Source organism: Heterocephalus glaber, unplaced genomic scaffold (genome assembly GCF_053883595.1).
Source record: "Heterocephalus glaber isolate CG9 unplaced genomic scaffold, H.glaber_assembly_v1.0 deba00000122, whole genome shotgun sequence".
NCBI classification, from domain to species: Eukaryota; Metazoa; Chordata; class Mammalia; order Rodentia; family Bathyergidae; genus Heterocephalus; species Heterocephalus glaber.
The window spans coordinates 10,692,443-10,712,216 of NW_028258138.1; the positions used below are offsets into that span (position 1 = coordinate 10,692,443).

The 19,774-nt window shown below is 40.5% G+C and overlaps 1 protein-coding gene and 1 long non-coding RNA gene across 14 annotated transcripts in view; one reads left to right on the forward strand and one right to left on the reverse strand.

Annotated features, from left to right (window-relative positions):
* The first annotated feature begins 252 nt into the window (after positions 1 to 252).
* Positions 253 to 19,774, forward strand: part of Epcip (exosomal polycystin 1 interacting protein) — a 32,536-nt gene continuing 13,014 nt past the window's right edge. For 2 of the 13 annotated variants that reach the window (XM_087213030.1, XM_087213033.1), the window contains exons 1-3: positions 513 to 672; positions 16,156 to 16,191; positions 17,169 to 18,341. Coding sequence is in view for 2 of the 13 variants with exons in the window: in XM_087213086.1 (XP_087069212.1) it covers positions 5,037 to 5,059; positions 16,156 to 16,191; positions 17,169 to 17,263; positions 18,313 to 18,341; positions 18,511 to 18,615 (288 nt within the window). In the remaining 11 variants the exon portion in view is untranslated. Of the gene's footprint in view, positions 673 to 4,878; positions 5,060 to 16,155; positions 16,192 to 17,168; positions 18,342 to 18,510; positions 18,616 to 19,774 lie in introns of all 13 variants that reach the window. The other 11 variants (XM_021256187.2, XM_004842292.4, XM_087213086.1 and 8 more) reach the window with 10 other exon arrangements.
* LOC147830335 (uncharacterized) lies at positions 1,651 to 7,752 on the reverse strand. The gene is made up of 3 exons (XR_015451974.1): positions 7,685 to 7,752; positions 7,128 to 7,163; positions 1,651 to 2,983 (listed from the first exon to the last, which is right to left on the reverse strand). It is a non-coding gene; the product is annotated as an uncharacterized LOC147830335 (long non-coding RNA).

Here is a 19,774-nt window from a genome sequence, read left to right on the forward strand (position 1 = left end):
ACTTTTGAAAAATGAACTAAAGGGCTGAGGATTTAGCTCAATGGTTCCACTGCCTGCCTTGCAAGCACAAGGACCTGAGTTCCATCCCTGATACAAAAAAAAAGAAATTAACTAAAAAAGAGAGAACAGAACTACATCTTTGAAGTTGAAATGAGTCCTTTTTTTTTTTTTTTTGGAACAACAGCAGGACGGTTTTTATTCTAGCACAGCCACTGACCAGAAGTAACAATTCATCAGGCCAGAAAGAGTGGGAAAAGTCATGGAACTAAAAGTCTAAAAGTATCAAGGAGTCTCAATGGTCTACTTTTAATCCATTTAATTTCCTGCTAAAGTAAAATTTCTTCCATTTGTGTCAGTCCTTTAGGATCAGCATACAGCAGTGGTCTCCTACGTTTTTTCTGGAAACAACCCAGTTTAGAACCCCAAAAGATGGTCAGCAGGTCTTTCCTGCTGTGTGATTGATGAAACTGGTAGGCCAGCCGCTTCCTCCTGGTTGCCATGGAAATGGCCAGGCTGCTGGCCTCAGAAAACGGAAAAGAACAGCAAGTGCAAGAGCACGCATTCCACCCTGGCTTGCAGATTAAACCAGCTGTCAAGCCAGGGTGAAGGACCAGTGGCCAGGCGGAGGCCTGCAGAGCGGAAAGGGAAGCCTCCACGGTCGAACTCCAAGATGTAAGTAATTTCTCTGCTCTTCTTCCCCAAAAAACCGTGTATACTTTAACAGACAGTTTCTAGTAGCTGCGGGATTGCTGTTGCACGGCAGGAAAGTTCTGAGACGGTTTGAAGAGCCACTGGCAGGCCCTCACCTTGTTGCTTTTGTATTTCCTAGACGCGATGTACATGTAGGGGTGGTGGCTGCACAAAACTCATTTTTAGGCTTCTGAGTGCATGAACTGCTTTTTGGTGAGATTCTTCCTTTAAAAGGAAACATTCTTCAGGGCATTAAGCAAAGAATGCAACAGTCTTTTCATTTAGCCCCTAAATAGGTAAACTCAATTAGAGCAAATACAACAGATCTCTCTGTGGAATCTGAGCTTCTTGTTTCCATTTTAAAACATCTAACTATGCTCTTGGTTAGTCTTCAATATTAAATTAACAATTAAACGGAAAAGTTTGTTACTTCTCTTTCTCATTTTGACTACAAAAAACACTGAGAACTCTCAAAGTACATCTTGTGTTGATTAATTTTTGCTCTCTTTATGTCTTTTAATAATGTATTTACTGCCTATTTACATACTAAGCTTTACAGAGCTTACTCATTAGAAAATGTAAGGAAATAAGGGAAAACAAGAAGCTTAGATGAGCATTAACATTTGGATTGGAGAGTTAACTTTTTAAAAAATTGTTTTGTTCAAAAGCAGAAAAAATTTATCACTTTTATTTAAATAAAAACTATAAAGAATGAATAAGAAAGGCAAGATAAGAAGGATATTTTTGTGCCAGAACTCAGTAGAACATACACGGTCTTGTATAAGTTTTATTCTTTGGTAAGCATGTTTTGGGATAGTTTTCAGCAAAAAGTATGTTGGTATATTTTGGAGAGAGAAATGTTTTAAAAGCATTGTGTATAATATTTATGAAAATGCTGTTCTTTAAAAATACTAAAACAAAACTTTGTTTGAAAAATTTTTAATGAAAAGAGTGATCCTTGAGAAGCTTTTATGTTTTTTAACTGAATAATGCAATATGTTTGGAGGAAAAACAAGATTTGTCATTAAATATTTTTTTGTGACAGAAAGTGGGCATTTTCTGAAAATAATAGTTTCAATAAAGTATTTATGAAAATGAGTGCTTTCCAACAGCTGACTTAGATTTCTTGTCTTTACCATGCCAGTTTTTCATTGCTTGAAACTTATGTATGGTTAGCCTTTAAAATTCAGCAGTGGGGCTGGAGATATAGCTCGGTGGTGCCGCCGCCTGCCTCACAAGCACAAGGTCCTGAGTTCGATCCCTGGTACCAAAAAAATAATAAAATAAAATAAAATTCAGCATCCAGCTGAGTGTGGCACATGCCTGTAATCCCAGCACTCTGGTAGGCTAAGGCAGGAGGATTACAAGCTAGATCCCAGCCTAGGCAATTTAGAGACTTAGCAAGACCCTGTCTAAAATTTTTAAAATTAAATTGTAAAAAAGGCTGGGTATGTAGCTCAATGAGAAAGCCCTGGGTTTCATTCCCCAATACCACACAAAAAGAAAGGGGCTCATGTCTGTGTCTATAGGAGCCAGTAAGTTGGTAGACATGTGTGGGTAAAGCAGTTGTACCATGCTGTTCGCTGGGCAGCTGGGCAAAACTATGGGTGTGAACTCTCGTGGATTACACAACTAAGCATATACCAAGTTGCTTGAGATACAAACCTGAAGGGCTGGGCTTCCTGGAGAAATCACTCTCCTAAACCCTGTGTGAGTAGAAAGGTGTGATGCCCACACATGTGAGTTAGGATTTCCCGATCCTTTGCTCTCTGAGCTGTTATTCTGTGTCCTACAGTCTATGCAGAAGCAGCGCTTGACTCATACTCTCCTCTATTCTGATGACCTAAAAGTTATTTTAAAATCTAATTTATAAATGTTTCTTTTTCAAAGCGTGTTTCTGAATTTCCACTGTGGCTCCTCTACCTGGCTGGCTGGATTCTAATGTTAACTGTTACCAACTAATTCTGGGACGTGGGACATGTTACTTTTTTGCATCTTCATAGTCTAATATGAAAATTGGGCTGTGGTATCTACCTTTAAGATTATTGCAAAGATTAAATGCTGTAAAACACATGAAGGATTTAGAAAAGTACCTGGCACAAAAGACGCACTCTGTCTTAGTCATTTTCTTCACTCCTGGGACAAAAATGCCCAACTCCTACCACTTAAAGGAGAGCAGGTTTATTTTGGCTCACATTTTAGGAGTTGCAGTCCTAGCATGGCCAGTGGGCTCCAGGCAGAAGCAGGAGGATGGGAAGGTCTGGTGGAGGAAGCTGCTCATCTCTGTGGCATACTGGAAGCAGAGAGAGGGGAAGGGTGGAAGGCGATAAACACTTGCAGGTCATGAACCCACTCATCTGCCTCTTCCAACCAGGCCCACTTTCTAATACCACACCGGATGTAGCACCCCCCAATAATCAATCACCATCCACAAGCCTCACCTCTTGAGTGCATGAGGCTTTGGGGTAACATACAGATATAAACCATAACACACACATTACATGTATTATTAACAAATAAAAACATGTATAGTTCATGATTTCAGTCAGCCTTCAACATACCTATATCCTTCACTTTTTTATTTTAAAGTATGTTACTTCTCATCAATGATGATTTTCCATATTTAGCCTTAGGAGCACAGAGTTAAGGGACAGTAAAATATTGATACAGCATGTAACATTTTTCTTCTTTCTATTAATCTGAATTTTCTTGGGAGCTGAATGTTTGACAGATGTATATCAGATACCCAGGAAGAACTATCAAGTAAGAGCCTGAAGCTTGAGGAAGAGGTTAGGATAGTGGTGGTGAACCTATGGTACGCAGTGGGCTGTTTGCCTCATTGAAAGCTCTAAAAGGTTTGCCATCACTGGGCTAGGAGGTAAAGATATCTTGGTTAGTATTTTGTGGAATCACCAAGGCAGTGGATGGATGAATGAGAGCCAGACTCCAAGCTGAGGGCATGCAATGGTGACAGGGTAGGAAGATGAGCAGCCAAAAGACAGCAGCCAAAGAGGCAGAAGGAGTAGCCATGCAGTGGCAAGAAAAGTAGGAGACCAGTGTTGTTTCACTCAGGAAGGGAGTAGGCATCTATGAGAAGTCAGGGGAAATGAGCCCAGAAAGTACACTGGATTTGGAATATTGATAGGTGGTAGACACTGATGAAAATGATTTCAATGGTTTAGTAACAAGAAAAGCCTGATTGGAGCGGCTTAAAAATTGCACACAGGGTTCAGTGGTAAAACACTTGCGTAGCATGTGTAGGGCCCGCGCTTGATCCCAGCACACACACGCACACAAAAACCTAACAGAAACAGGTACTGGGCTTTGTGTGTGTGTAAAATTTTATTTTTAATGGTACTAATTTAGCACCCCAAGAAAAAACAGATAGACTGTAATGAGAGCTTTCAGCTATGTCCCTAGCCTAGTAAGGTTTCATGGAAGAGGTGAAATTTGAAGGTGGTTTAGGATATGGAGGTGGTTTCTTAGTGGACAAGAAATAGAAATCATCCCCAGACCTAGCAAACAAGATAAGCCATACAGGGAGGAATCAAGTCCCCAATGGAAAATAAGAAAACACAATGAAGCCCAAAGACCACACACACACACACACACACACACACACACATACACACACATACACACACACACACATACATATGCAGGACTTGTTCCTAAAATATTCTTTGATGCCTCCCCTTACCTAGGTTAATGCACATATTTCCCATTAACAGATTATTTTCCATGTGCATCTCTGAAATCCATGGCAAAGAAACTAGAACTCCTCCATGGTTAGAAGTCTGAGGAATTCATTTGGACTTGAGTCTATACCATTTCATGGGCTCTTGGTTTAACCCTAATTGTGTTGCCGTGATTATTTATTGGAGCTGCTGTTGCCACAGAATTAATCTTCAGAGTCACCAATGAGATCAGGAAGCACTCTTTTAAATAAACTTATTTTTGAATTTTTTTTTGATTTACAAAAAAATGGTGAAGATAGTACAGAGAGTTCCCATATAGAATAAGCATCTTACATTAGTATGGTACATTTGTCACACTTCACAAATCAACATGATGCATTATTATTACAAAGTTCAATTGTTATCTAGATTTCCTCAGATTTTTACCTTATACCCTGTTTTGGTTAGATGATCTCATCCAGCATGCTATACATCTAGTCATCTTTTCCAGGAGGCATTTTAAAGCCTTTAAAAATCTTTCAAGAAAGCAACAAGGCTTAAATATCCTTTGGTTCCAATACTGTGTCTCATACCACCAAGGAAAACTCTGTTCCTACTCTTCTAAAACCAAATGGTTGGAACTTGAACTTGAACACAGATGAAAGGAAAATGCCTAAGGCTTATATCTTCAGGTAAGAGTTCAAGATTCTTTTTGGAATGTAATAATGTTCAACTGCAAGTGGAAGATCTGATTCCCCTTTTATTGTTCAGGAAGCAGGTAATTAAAATGTTCAAGCCTTGCCAGCTTCTTCTTGTTTCTGGTCTCTTAGCAAAGGGATTGGTGTCTCGCTCATTGTACTTGGCAACCTCATGCGGAATGCTGGCCCAGTGATTTGAGCAAAGTTCCCCCTGAGTTAGCTTTATAAGACTGAACTCTTAAAGTGCAGGTTGCGGGGTGGGGTGGGGTGGGGTGGGGAGGATGCAGCATGAACTATTAAAATCATTCCACAGAAGGTGGGCCTGGCTGTATAGCCCTGTAACGCCAGCATCTGGGAGACTGAGGCCTGCAAGACCCTGTCTCAAAATTTAAAAACAACTAATGGATTGGGAATGTAGCTCCGTGTGAAGGCCCTGGGTTCAATAGAGAGCAATGAGGACAATGCTCGTTGGTGCTCACACATGTGTGAGACGCCCGTGCAGCTGGGACTCGGTACCCACGAGTCCTGCATCCATGGCCTCATTCAAGCTCAGGCAGAAAATATCCATGGGGGAAATGGCATCTGCACTGAACATGTACAGGCTCTTTTCTTGCCATTATTCCCTAAACTATATAATATTACAACTGTTTATATAGCATTTATACTGTATTAGGTATGATGAGCAATCTAGAGATGATTTAAATTACAGGAGGCTCTATGTAAATTATACACAAATGCTAGACCATTTTATATAAGGGACTGACGCATCTTCAGAGTTTGTTATCTGCAGGATGGGGCAGGGGTTTCCTGGAACCAATCCCCTGTGAATACTTAGGGATAAGTGTACACTATCCCTGCCTCTACACTTTCCCTGTGGCCCTGGGAAGATATGTAGCATGAGACAGAAGAGCAGTGATCAAAGCTCTGGCTTTTGGATCACAGTGTGTATTCCAGGCTGGTGTATGGATTTCACCCTATGGCCCCATCAGATTCACAGTGAAGCTGCAAGTCTGCCTAGAACCTAGACTAAGCTCATTGGTAAAGTTACAGGAAGTTGGGGGTGTCTCATGGGACTTTTGACAGGGATCATCCTCAAAAGCCAAGGCATTGGAGAATAAGCTCTAATGTCCACCCTCTCGACTATACACAATGACTATGATTTCCCTGTCATGGCTAAGCCATGTGATGAAATTCTTCCTGAAGTAGATGGGTTTTGCTTGCCGGTTGGATAACATGATACACCCCCCAGTACTAGGAGGGAACAGGTAAAAGAGAAAGTAAAGATAAAAAAAAAGAGAGAGAGAGAGGAAGTAAAGGTCCAGTAGCATATCTCTTTGACTTAGCTACTATACAGATTCCTTTGGATAATATAAATATTCATTGAGGGCCTCCATGTGTCAATTGCTATGCTAAGGACTGGGGAAACTACAGCCAGCAAGAAGCCAAAGACTTTGTCACATCAGAAATATGACTTTCTTGCACACTAGCAGCAGGTGTCCAGCTGAATCCAGTGAATTGGTAGATGTCCTAGTCACTTTCTAATCACTAGGACACAATACCAGACACCTACAAGTTAAAGGAGAATTTATTTTGGCTCATGGTTTTAGCCCATGGTCTGCCAGCTCCAAGGCAGAAACAGCATGGCAGAGGGGCATGCCGGAGGAAGGATGCCCACGTCAGTGCTGTCAGGAAGCAGAGAGGAAAGTGGAAATACAGGCAGGAAGATGCAATTCCAGGTCAGACTCCCATTGACCTGCCTCTTCTGACCAGGCCCCACTTCCAACAGTACATTCAGCTCTGAATTCTACATGGATTAATCCACTGATGACTGCAGCACCTCCATAATTCAATCACCTTCCAGAAGCCTCACCTCTGAACACATGAAACTTCCAGGGGGCATCGCAGATCCAAACCATAGAAGTGAATGAAATCAACACCCAGTTGCACTCAATGCTTTGTTCTTCAGTTGCTTCTTACTTCTCTTGGTCTAAAAACACTTGAGCACTTCAGCCCATTTCTATGATTAAATCAGTAAATCTCAAAGCAATAACTGATTTGTTACCTGAATTGTAATCTGAAGAATCCTGGCTTCACCAGCCTGTGGAGCCAAAGAAGGTGAAATTAGCACTAACAACTCGTATTTTGCTGACTTGTGCTCCCATTTGCCTCAGACAGGTCCTCACCTCCTCCTTATCACTATGTCTTTGCAAGAGTCTCTACCACCTCTCTCTCTCTCTCTCTCTTTCTTTCTTTCTTTTTCTTTTCTTATCTTTTTTGGTACCAGGGATCAAACTCAGGACCTTGCACTTGCCAGACAGGCATGGTGCCACTGAGCTAAATCCCCAGCCCTCTACCACCTATTTCTTAAAGTGTCATGAGTCTCAGGCCTGTGCTCCCAATGACCCTTTCATGTGTTTCTGTCCCTAACAACTGTCAGATGTTGACTGTCCCTTACCTTTGCAATGGGACCCTCTGTCAATTTGAGGACTGTGTTAGTTACTTTTCTCTCATTGCTGAGACAAAATACCCAACACCCAAAGTTTAAAGGGAAGAGGTTAGAAAAATAAAAATATAAATAAATAAATAAATAAATAAAGGGAAGAGGTTTATGTGGCTTACGGTTTGTAGAGGTTTCAGTCCATAATCAGCTGGCTCCAAGGCAGAGACGGCAAACAAGCACTGCAGAGGAGAAGCAACATGGCATGCACGAGGCAGCAAAGGTTACAGAGGGAACTTAATAGCGTCTCCCTGCCCCTTTTATTTTATTCAGAGTACTTAGGGTGACTAGCACTCACACCCTTAATCCTAGTGCCCTTGAACCCAGCATTGCATCATGAATCAATTCCACCTTTACACCCCCTAGATCAAGCCGATGACCACACGAAGCTTTGGGGGGACATCTAGACCCAAAACATAACAAGGGCCAAGGACAGTGCCCAGAGGTGTCCCCAGTCTGTTCTTCTGCAGGAGCCAAGTGGTGCCGTTGGCCCTTCACTCCTCACTCAGCCAACTGGGCTGAGAGAAGCCTCTGTCCACTGCTCAGTGTCCTATGTTGTCATCAAGGCAGGGGCCGCTTGTGTCCCACATCCCAGAATTCTTTATTTTTTTAAATTAAATTCTTTTATTGGTACATTGTAGGTATACAACACAATTACATTTCTCATTGGGAATTGTACCTTTACATAATGCATCCTGGTTCTTATTTTTCCCCCATTCCTAGCCTTCCCTTCACCCCCTCCACCTTTCCCTATTTACAAAGACTTTATTTCCATTTTTTCCATTTCTCATCATTTTTCCTTTCCCATCTTTCCTTTCTCCTGCCCCTCCCACTACCCCTACCCCTTTGGACCTTTTCTTCCTATTTTGCATTACTAATTATTCATTCCAATCATTGGTACATTTTAGGTATACAATATAATGACATTCATCATTGGAAATTTGCACCTTTACATAGTCTCTCTTGGTTCTTACTTTTCACCCTTGCCCAGCCCTCCCTTCAACCCCCCCAGCCCTCCCTATTTACAAAGATTTTGTTGCTATTTTTCCATTTTCTCATAGTAATTCCATTCCCTTCTTTCCTTTCCCCTACCCCTCCCACTTCCTTCCCCTTTGCCCCTTTTCTTCCTATTTCACATTACCTATTATACATTTTAGTCCTTATTTACACTTTCAGTTTCTCACACCAGAGAAACTATTTGGTATTTATACATGTGTGTCTTCTTTATTTCACTAAAGAGTATCACCTCAATATGCATCCACTTAGCTATAAATGTCTCTAATTTCTCATTTTTGATGGCTGAGTAGTACTCCATTTTATAAAAAAACCACATTTTGTTTATCCAGTCTCCAGTTGATGGGCATTTGGGCTGTTTCCAAGTTTTAACTATCACAAACTGTGCTGCTATGAACATGGGTGCACATATATCACTGTGGTATGATTCTTTTAATTCTTTGGGGAAGATCCCCAGCAGTGGAATAGCAGGGTCAAATGGGACTTCCAGTCCTAGTTCTTTGAGGTATCTCCATACTAATTTCCACAGTGATTGTACCAGTCTACACTCCCACCAGCAATGGAGCAGGGTTCCTCTTTCCCCACAGCCCTGACAGCATTTGTTACTGGTTGATTTCATGATAGCAGCCATTCTTTCTGGAGTGAAGTGGAATCTCAGCATTGTTTTCATTTGCATCTCTCGAATGACCAGTGATGTTGAACATTTTTTCATGTATTTATTTGCTATTTCTACTTCTTTGTCTGAGAAATGTCTGTTCATTTCAGATGCCCATTTTTGGATTGGGTCTTTAAATTTGGGAGGTCTGATCTCTTTAAGTTCCTTATAGATTCAAGATAGTAGACCTTTGTCTGAGGAAGAGCAGGTGAAGATTTTTTCCCACATTGTGGGTTGTCTCTTCACACTGCTGGTGGTTTCTCTTGCTGTGCAGAAGCCTTTTAATAAGAAGAGATCCCACTTGTTGATTGTTTGTGCTAGTTCACGGGCAACTGAGGTTTTGTTCATAAAATCTTTTCCTACACTGATGTCTTCAAGGGTTCTACCTAACCTCTGTTCCAACTGGTTCAGAGTTTCTATTTTAATATTTAGATCTTTAATCCATTATGATTTTAGTTTAGTGCATGGTGAGAGATATAGGTCTAGTTTTAATCTTTGGCAAGTTGAAGCCCAATTTTTCCAGCACCATTTATTCAAGAGGCTATCTTTCCTCCAGTGAGGGTGTTTGGCTCCTTTATCAAAGATGAGATGGCTGAGTGTGTCTGGTGTTGTTTCTGCATCTTCTAATCTGTTCCACTGATCCTCAAGTCTGTTTCTTTGCCAGTACCATACTGTTTTTATCACAGTAGCTTTGTAGTATAGTTGCAGGTTGGGGATTGTGATACCCCCTGCCATGTCTCTCTTACCTAGAATTGCTTTTGCTATTCTGGGTCTCTTCTTGTTCCAAATGAATTTTTGGATTGTTTTCTCAAGGTCCATGAAGTATGCTGCTGGGAACTCAATTGGAATTGCATTAAATCTATATAGCAGTTTTGGAAGTATGGCCATTTTCACTATATTAATCTTTCCTACTCAGGAGCAGGGGATGTCTGTCCATTTTCTGATATCATCTTCAATCTCTCTTTTCACAGTGCTATAGTTTTTAGAGAAGAGGTCTTTCATTTCTTTCATTAGGTTGATTCCTAGGTATTTCAGTTTTTTGGATGCTATTGTGAAAGGAATTATTTGCCCTATTTCTCTCTCAGTGAGTCTGTCATTTGTGTAGAGGAAAGCTATTGATTTTTGTGTGTTAACCTTGTAACCAGCTACTTGACTGAATTTGGTTATTAAGTCTAGAAGACTTGTGGTGGAGTTCTTGGGGTCTTCTATATAGAGTATCATGTCATCTGCAAATAATGACAATTTGACTTTGTCATTTCCTATCTTTCTTCCTTTTATTTCTTTCTCTTGTATAATTGCTGTGGCTAATGTTTCCAAAACTATACTGAACAAGAGTGGTGATAGTGGACATCATTGTCTTGCTCCTGATTTTAGTGTGAAGGATTTCAGTTTATGACAATTTAGTCTGATATTGGCTGTTGGTTTTTCATACATGGCTTCTATCAGTTTGAGGTAGAGACCATCTATTCCAATTTTTTGTAGGGTTTTTATCATAAATGCATGTTGGATTTTGTCAAATGCTTTTTCTGCATCTATGGAGATAATCATATGGTTTTTGTCCTTGGCTCTGTTGATATAGTGTATTACATTGATTGATTTGTGTATATTGAACCATCCCTGCATCCCTGGGATGAATCCCACTTGATCAGGGTGTATGATCTTCTTGATGATCTTCTGCATTCTGTTTGCCAGTATCTTCTTAAGGATTTTTGCATCTATGTTCATTAGTGAGATTGGCCTATAGTTCTCCTTTTTGGTTGGGTCTTTCTCTGCTTTGGGGATCAAGGTGATGCTTGCTTCCAGGAATGAATTTGGGAGTATTGCTTCCCTTTCAATTTCATTCAAGAGTTTAAACAATAGTGGCAGTAGTTCCTCTGTAAATGTCTTTAAAATTCAGCAGTGAAGCCATCAGGGCCTGGGCTTTTCTTAGTTGATAAGTTTTTAATTACATTTTCAATTTCATTGGTTGATATTGGGTTGTTCAGAATTTTCAGGTCTTCTTCATTCAACTTTGGTAATTCATATGTATCTAGGAATCTGTCCATTTCTTCTGTGTTTTCCATCTTATTGGCATATAGTTTCTTGAAGTAGGCCTTGGTGATCCTCTGGATTTCTGCTGGGTCTGTTGTAATTTCATCCTTTTCATTCCTAATTGCATGGATTTGGGCCTTTTCTTTCCTTTTTCTGACAAGGTTGGCTAAGAGTTTGTCAATTTTGTTGATTCTTTTGAAGAACCAACACTTGGCTTCATTGATTTTTTGTATTGTTCTCTTAGTCTCCATTGCATTGATTTCTCCTCTGATCTTTATAATTTCCTCCCTTGTATGAGCTTTGGGGTTGTCCTGCTCTTCTTCTTCTAGAAGCTTGAGGTTCAGCATCAGGTTGTTTAATTGGGCTTGTTCTGTTTTCCTAATATTCATATTCACTGCTATGAATTTCCCTCATAAGACTGCTTTCATTGTGTCCCACAGATTCCAATATGTTGTATTGTCATTGTCGTTTAATTGAAGGAACTGTCTGATTTCTTCTTTAATTTCCTCTGTGACCCATTGGTTATTCAGAAGTGTGTTGTTCAATTTCCACATGTTTATGAAATTTTTTGAGTTTCTTTTGCTATTGATCTCCAATTTCATCGCACTATGGTCTGATAATATACAGAGGATATCTTCAATTCCTTTGCACTTACTTAAACATGTTCTTTGTGCAAGTATGTGGTCTATTTTTGAGAATGACCCACGTGCAGCTGAGAAGAATGTGTATTCTGATTTTGTGGGGTGGAAGACTCTATAAACATCATTAAGTTCATTTGTTCAAGAGTTTGATTGAGTTCTCATATTTCATTACTTATTTTTCATCTTGTTGATCTATCTATTTATGGCAGTGGGGTATTGAAGTCCCCCACTACAATTGTGTTAGTGCATATATGACTTTTCATGTCCATTAGTATTTGTTTTATATAGTTGGGTGCACTAGTGTTTGGTGCATAGATATTTATGATTGTCATCTCTTCCTCTTGGATTGTTCCCTTTACAAGGGTGTAGTGTCCTTCTTCGTCTCTCTTAATCAGTGTTGGTTTGAAATCTACTTGATCTGCAAAGAGAATAGCTACTCCTGCTTTCTTTCGGGTTCCTGTCACATGGAGTATTGTTTTCCGCCCTTTAACTTTCAGCCTATGAGTTTCCATTTGAATTAAGTGTGTTTCTTTTATGCAGCATATTGTTGGATTTTGCTTCTTGACCCATTCTGCTAGTCTATTTCTTTTGATTGGTGAATTGAGACTATTAACATTGATGGTTATAACTGAAACGTATTGACTTGTCATTGCCATGACTTTTTCTTTTTGTTGGGTTCTCCTCCTTTACATTTAACTTCTTGTCATGCCAGATGGGTTCATTCTGCTTTGCTTCCTGGAGTTTTGATCCTCAATGTCTGCTCCTAGGATATTGTGTAAAATTCTTTGTAGTGCTCGTTTGGTATTCCTGAAGTTCCTAAGGTGCTCTTTGTCATGAAAGTATCTTATTTCTCCATCCATTTTGAAAGATAGTTTTGCAGGGTACATCAATCTAGGTTGGAGGCTGTTTTCTTTTAGGGCTTGGAATATGTCACTCCAAGCTCTTCTTACCTTGATGGTTTGTGTTGAGAAGTCTGCTGTGATTCTGATGGGCTTTCCTTTGTATGTGATTTGTTTCTTTTCTCTTAAGTGCTTGTAGAACTTTGTTCTTCTGTTGGGTTTCTGGAATCTTAACTATTATATGCCTATGTGTAGATTTTTTTTGATCAAGGCTATTTGGAGTCCTATATGCCTCACTTATCTGTATGTCAAGCTCTTTGTGCCTCCTTGGGAAGTTTTCTGCCATTACTTCTGTGAAGAGAATTTTTTTATGTCATCTGCACTCTCTCCTGTTTCTTCGTTGATTCCAATCAGTCTTATGCTATTCTTCTTTGCTTCATCTAGCAGCTGCTGGATTGATTTCTCATATTCCCTTAAAATTTTGAAGCAATTTTTCTTTTCCTGGTCACTAATTGCAATCTTATCTTCTATATCTGAAATTCTGTCCTCACATTGGCTCATTCTGCTGTGTAGACTTTCAATGGAATTTTTAATCTCCTGAAAATCTGTTTGTATTTGTTTTATGGATTCCATTTGTTTCCTATGTTGGGATTCCATCATGTTCCTCAGCGCCTCTCTACGTTTATTAATCATGTCTTGCACTAGGAGCGCAATTTCTCCTGTTATCTGTGAAATTATTTCTGATTTCATTTTTTCCAGATCCCCTTTTGTTGCCAGTTCAGTGGGTCCAGGTAGTTGAGTATCAGAGTACTCCATCTCATTTCCCTTTGGGGTTGCTGTAGGTGATCTGGAAGTCTGGTTTTGAGACTTATTTACATGTTTTTTCATTTCGACTGGTGGGGGCGCTGTTGGCGCCTGCATGGATTGCCTCCTCTGAGCAGGTGCGACAGTGGCCGGGAGCAGAGGTAGGGATGGTGACCCAAAAGCCCTTTCCTGTGGGCTGGGAGCAGTGGGAGGTATGTTGGCCGGGAAGCCCCTTCCTCTGGACCAGGAGCAGTGGGATGGTGACTCAGAAACCCCTCCCTCTGGGCTGGCAGTGGTGGGAGGGATGGTGGCCTGGAAGCCCCTTCCTCTGGGCCAGGATCAGCGGGAGAGAAGGTGGCCCAAAAGCCCTTTCCTCTGGGCTGGGAGCAGCAGGAGGGATGGTAGCTGGGAAGCCCCTTCCTCTGGACCATGAGCAGTGGTATGGTGGCTTAGAAGACCCTACCTCTGGGCTGGGAGCAGTGGGACTCAGTACCGTGGTCTGGTGGTCCAGTGTCCTCTGCGTCTTTGTAGTGTGGAACCAGGTGGCTGTACAGAGAAGAGGGGGAGCGGAAACAAATGGAGTCCTGCTTTTCCTCAGACAAAGGTCTACTATCTCGAATCTATAAAGAATTTCAAAAGATCATACCTCCCAAATTTTAAGACCCAGTCCAAAAATGAGCATCTGGAATGAATAGACATTTCTCAGACAAAGAATTAGAAATAGCAAATAAATACATGAAAAAATGTTCAACATCACTGGTCGTTCAAGAGATGCAAATGAAAACAATGCTGAGATTCCACTTCACTCCAGAAAGAATGGCTGCTATCATGAAATCAACCAGTAACAAATGCTAGCGGGGCTGTGGGGAAAGAGGAACCCTGCTCCATTGCTGGTGGGAGTGTAGACTGGTGCAATCACTGTGGAAATTAGTATGGAGATACCTCAATGAACTAGGATTGGAAGTCCCATTTGACCCTGCTATTCCACTGCTGGGGATCTTCCAAAAAAAATTAAAAGAATCATACCACAGTGATATATGTGCACCCATGTTCATAGCAGCACAGTTTGTGATAGCTAAAACTTGGAAACAGCTCAAATGCCCATCAACTGGAGACTGGATAAAGAAAATGTGGTTTTTTAATGAAATGGAGTACCACCTAGCCATCAAAAATGAGAAATTTGAGACATTTATAGCTAAGTGGATGCACATTGAGGTGATACTCTGAAGTGAAATAAATAGGACACACATGTTTAAATACTGAATAGTTTCTCTGGTGTGAGAAACTGAAAGTGTAAATAAGGACTAAATGTATAATAGGTCATGTGAAATAGGAAGAAAAGGGCTAAAGGGGAAGGAAGTGGGAGGGCTAGGGGAAAGGATAGAAGGGAATGGGATTAATATGAGAAAATGGAAAAATAGGAACAAAATGTTTGTAAATAGGGAGGACTGGAGGGGTTGAAGGGAGGGCTGGGCAAGGGTGAAAAATAAGAACCAAGAGAGACTACGTAAACTTGCAAATTTCCAATGATGAATGTCATTATATTGTATACCTAAAATGTACCAATGATTGGAATGAATAATCGATAATGTAAAATAGGAAGAAAAGGTCCAAAGGGGTAGGGGTAGTGGGAGGGGCAGGGGAAAGGAAAGAAGGGAAAGGAAAAATGATGAGAAATGGAAAAAATGGAAATAAAGTCTTTGTAAATAGGGAAGGATGGAGGGAGTGAAGGGAGGGCTAGGAATGGAGAAAAAAGAAGACCCAAGATGCATCATGTAAAGGTACAATTCCCAATGAGAAATGCAATTGTGTTGCGTACCTAAAATGTACCAATAAAAGAATTTAAGAAAAAAACCTGTCATAGCTTATGAATAATAGTATACTACTATAGATATCATACTATACTTCTCAGTGGACATAACAGTACTTATGAATAGCACCAGTGGATTATCTGTATGATCCCATGCATCTTGCTTTGCTTTTATTATAACCTTGTGTGGTAAGATTATCATCCCATATCACATTGAGAGACATGAAATTGGGGTTTTTGGACTGCCCAACAATATACAGTGAGTTAAACATAAACAATCACAAAGATATTTTAAATTGTGTCATGTTAAGACCCAAATTGCATGCTTGAAGCTAATTTTGCCCAAATTTTGACCTAAAGAGACATGAATTTTTAGTTCTTCTTTTCTAGATGAGAAAATATACGACAACAGAGTTTAGATTCTACAGGGTAAATAAACAAGATGATGATGACATCAGAATCATGGTGAACTCAGTTCCTGCCTCTCACAATGAGCCACATTTTGAGCCATAATGAAAAGGAAATAAATGGCCTTGACCAACAGGGCAGCAATTTCAGCATCAGATGCTGATGAGGGTACATGAAAATTCAGTAGTTCGTACCAGTGTGGAGGTGTGCTATTGTGGAATGCAAAGAAGAAGAAATAACGACACTTATCACATTAAGAAAACATTGAGAAGAGACCCAAATTAACTTAACTTGCAACTTTATAAGCTTTGAAATATTAGACAATAAGGAAATAATTCCCTCTTTTAAATATCATCTCATGCAGTGTTTCTCTCCAACCTTCCTCCTGCAGGATGTTTGTGGAATGGAGCCAAAGGAAAGAAAAATGGTAAAAATCCTTTCTCTCAAAAGTTTTTCAAGGTGCTATACCTCAAGCCTTTGCACAGACCATCTGTGACCCTCTGAGCCAGATAAGACAGAATAGCCAGCTTCCTCGTTGGCCTAGATGGGGAGGGTGACAACACCTGTCCCTCTGTGGACAGGCGGGAGCCTCACTGGAGACAGGTGACCACCACTGCTTTCTGGGGCCCTCTGGAGGAGTCTCCAACCCTCCTCCCTCAAATATGTCTTGTTTAATCCTTGCTATCCCTCCAACAAAGGATAAGGTAAAGATAAGGCTTAAGCACAAACACCTTTGGGCAAGAGTGTGTTCGCTTTAGTTCCTATGAAAGCTTAAACAGCTGATGCTAGATTCCATTTGAGATCAGGTTTTCAGCACTGTTCACCTGGAAAGAATAGATGAAGGAATGATGGAAGAATTAAGAGGAAGGCACAGCAAGGGGATCCTGGGCATGGGAGAGATGCTCTACTGACCTTCCACTGACTCATAGCTCATCCTCATTAGCTGCTGGGTTTCCTACCAGTCTAATGAAACCACTTAGAGCTTCCTGACTGAGAGAATGAACTCTGCCTCTCTCATGACTGTCGGGAGCCTAGTGCATGCTTCCAGGAGTAAACTTTCCAACCACACCATGTTGGGATGTTAAGAATGAGTTACCAAGTGCTCCCAGTAGTGCCAGTCTGGGCTCTCCTGCTTGCTACACCACTGGCGCTCTCTTAGAATTCAAGCACGTGTCTCAAATGCATGCCTACAGGAAGTGGGAGCCTCATCCTCAATCCTACTCTTAATCCTATTCTCTTGGGTCTCTCCACCCCCTCAGTGATTCCAGATGTTAAAAGAGATTTATCCGGAGAGCCTGGAGTTAGGAGTCAGCAAATGGAGAGATGCTTATCATCAAAGAAAATAGAGAATAAAAGTGTCTCTTCCTTAGAACTCACTGTCTCATCTCTCTTCTCCTCCCTCAGTTCAGTCTCCTGTTACCCTCCTCAAACACAGATCAGAACAGATGTCCCCTGCTGCAGTCACTGCCTCATTTTTGGCTCTTGCAGAGACCTCCAAAGTGAGTAGTGACACCATTTGGAGTGAAGGCTTGTTCCAAAGTCCAAGACGGGGATAGAACTGAAAACATGCAAAGATTCATTTTTATTTATTTTTATCCCCAATTTTAAAAAAGCTCTACTGCTTGTGTATTGTTTATAACGAGGATAATGTGTAAGTAGCTGATATATGTATGGCCTTTGTAAATTAAAAAGTTATATATCTATTGGGGAGAATTTAAAATTTTTATTGATGGGGTAAAGATCAAAGGAATTCAGTGACCAAATTGATTCCGGGATAACATTTAACCCCTTCAGCTTAGTCAGGAAGATCCTATCTAACCCTCTGTTGCTGATGTTTTCAGCCTCATGGGCCCTAAGACATCTGATATGTGCTCTGAACACACCAAGCACTTCAGTCATTTTGCTCACGTGACTCATATCTCTGCATTGTCTCACCTCTCCCACCTCCAAGCCCTTCTCTGCTTAGTCCAAACATCACCCAACCTTTCCTGCCCAACATTTCATTCATATCTTTACCAAGTACCACCAAAGATGTTGCCTTATAATTGTTTTCCCTGTTGTTTATTCACAGAGTGCACCTTAAGTTCCTTGGGCAAATTTCAAGTTCCTGAAGGAGACACATTGTGTTCTTCTTGATTTCCCATGAATTTGGGTATTGCCTGACCTTAAGTCAATGTGCCCTGAATGTTGATTTCTTATTATCTTTTGAGAAGAGGATTAAAAAGTGCAAGTTGCAAAACATTCACGCCTGCTGTGTTGATCAGTATACTGATGATATACTTTAAAATATCAGTCACTCTTGTAGTTCGGGTCTGGGTGTCCCCATAAAGCCTCATGTGGTCATAGGTGGGTGAATCTAGAGTGTATGATTCTAGGATTAAGGGCATGTGATTACTAAACCACTACATGTGAGTACTTGGTTTGGCACTTCCCTAATCCTGGTAGTCTGAATAAAAGGGGCAGAAAGATGCTGTTAAGTAATCTTGTTGCTTTTGCTGCTTCCATCACCATGAACTGTTGCCCCTCTGCCACCCTGCCTTGGAGCCAGCTGATTATGGACTGAAACCTCTACACACTGTAAGCCAAATAAACCTTTCCCTCTCTAACTTTGGGTGTTGGATATTTTGACTCAGCAATAAGTCTTCCTTTGCATTGTAGCCTAGCGCCATTAGGGAGAGAGGGTGTTCTTGGTTCTACACAGTTATGCAGAGACTTGAGCTTTTGTCTATAGTTCTGTCATTTTCAGGGCCCTGGGATCCTTCACAGAACCTGCCACTACATTCCATTGGAACTCAGTTACATAGAAAGGAAGTCCAGCACTGTTCTGAGAAGGAAGAGAACATGGGTACTGGTGGGTACCAGATGTCTCTAAAGTACCCAGTTGATAAGGCGCAACAATTGACCTTCTGGAACCATGACAAAAACTCACTGTCAATGCATCTAAAATAGTAAAGCAAGATGCGGAAAACTATGTATAATTATTATATCTTTGAGTCTTTAACTCACCTAACCTGTTTAAAACTAGAGCTACTATCCCAAATCAGTTTAAATGGTGTTTTTCTATTTCAGCTTAAGAAATCTCAATAGTAATGAATACTAGCAACTAGGTGTATGAAAGCAAAGATTTGTGAATTAGCAGGTATGGACATCAGTTACTTCACAACAAATTCCACACAGATTCCTTTTCAATCTAGGATTACTCCCAACATATTTATACTCGGCTCCAAAAGGAACATCTCAAACTGGACAAGTTCTGTTTATGAGAAGATATTACTAATGAGGAGATACTGCGTCTGTGGGAGGACAGAATTTGGACCATTTGCCCAAAACAGACTTGAAATGTCTTTAATAATGATATTTTGAATTCTATAATCTAAACACAGAAGACAAAAAATATAATTGTAGAAAAATCTAGTGACATTCTCTAAATCTTTGCAGCAATTAATAATCAAATGTGATTTAAAATTTTAATTCAGAGGGCTGGGGATTTAGCTCAGTGTTTCTGGCGCCTGCCTCAAAAATGCAAGGACCCAAGTTCAATCCCCGGTACCAAAAAAAAATTTTTCTTTAATTCAGAAGGAGTTTAACTTGAAACCAGAAGTGATTTTTATTTTAAAAGTGGAAAAACTGGGGGAAGAGAACCAAGTGAAGAAATTGGGAAACTATGAGGGAGAGAAATTAATGAGGTACTTCAGCAAGAAGTAGATTGTCTCAAATATAAATCTGAGCTGTGGTTCTGAGGGGGGCGGGGAATGGGAAAAAGCCAGGGTCTGAGCACCCTAAGGGACACTTGAAAGCTGGGACTTGAAGAGCAAGCAAGGATGTCTCACCAATGCAGTCCCCAAAGTGTGGCCTGTAAAACTCCTCAAAGACTCTGAGGAGGTGAAAATGAAGGTTCTTCCAGTAAAGGAGACAATTTGGAATTCTAATAGTATCCCATGAAGCAAGGGAATTTGTCTATTTTCTGTTACAATAATGAAATACCTGAGATTGGGTACTTATAAAGAAGA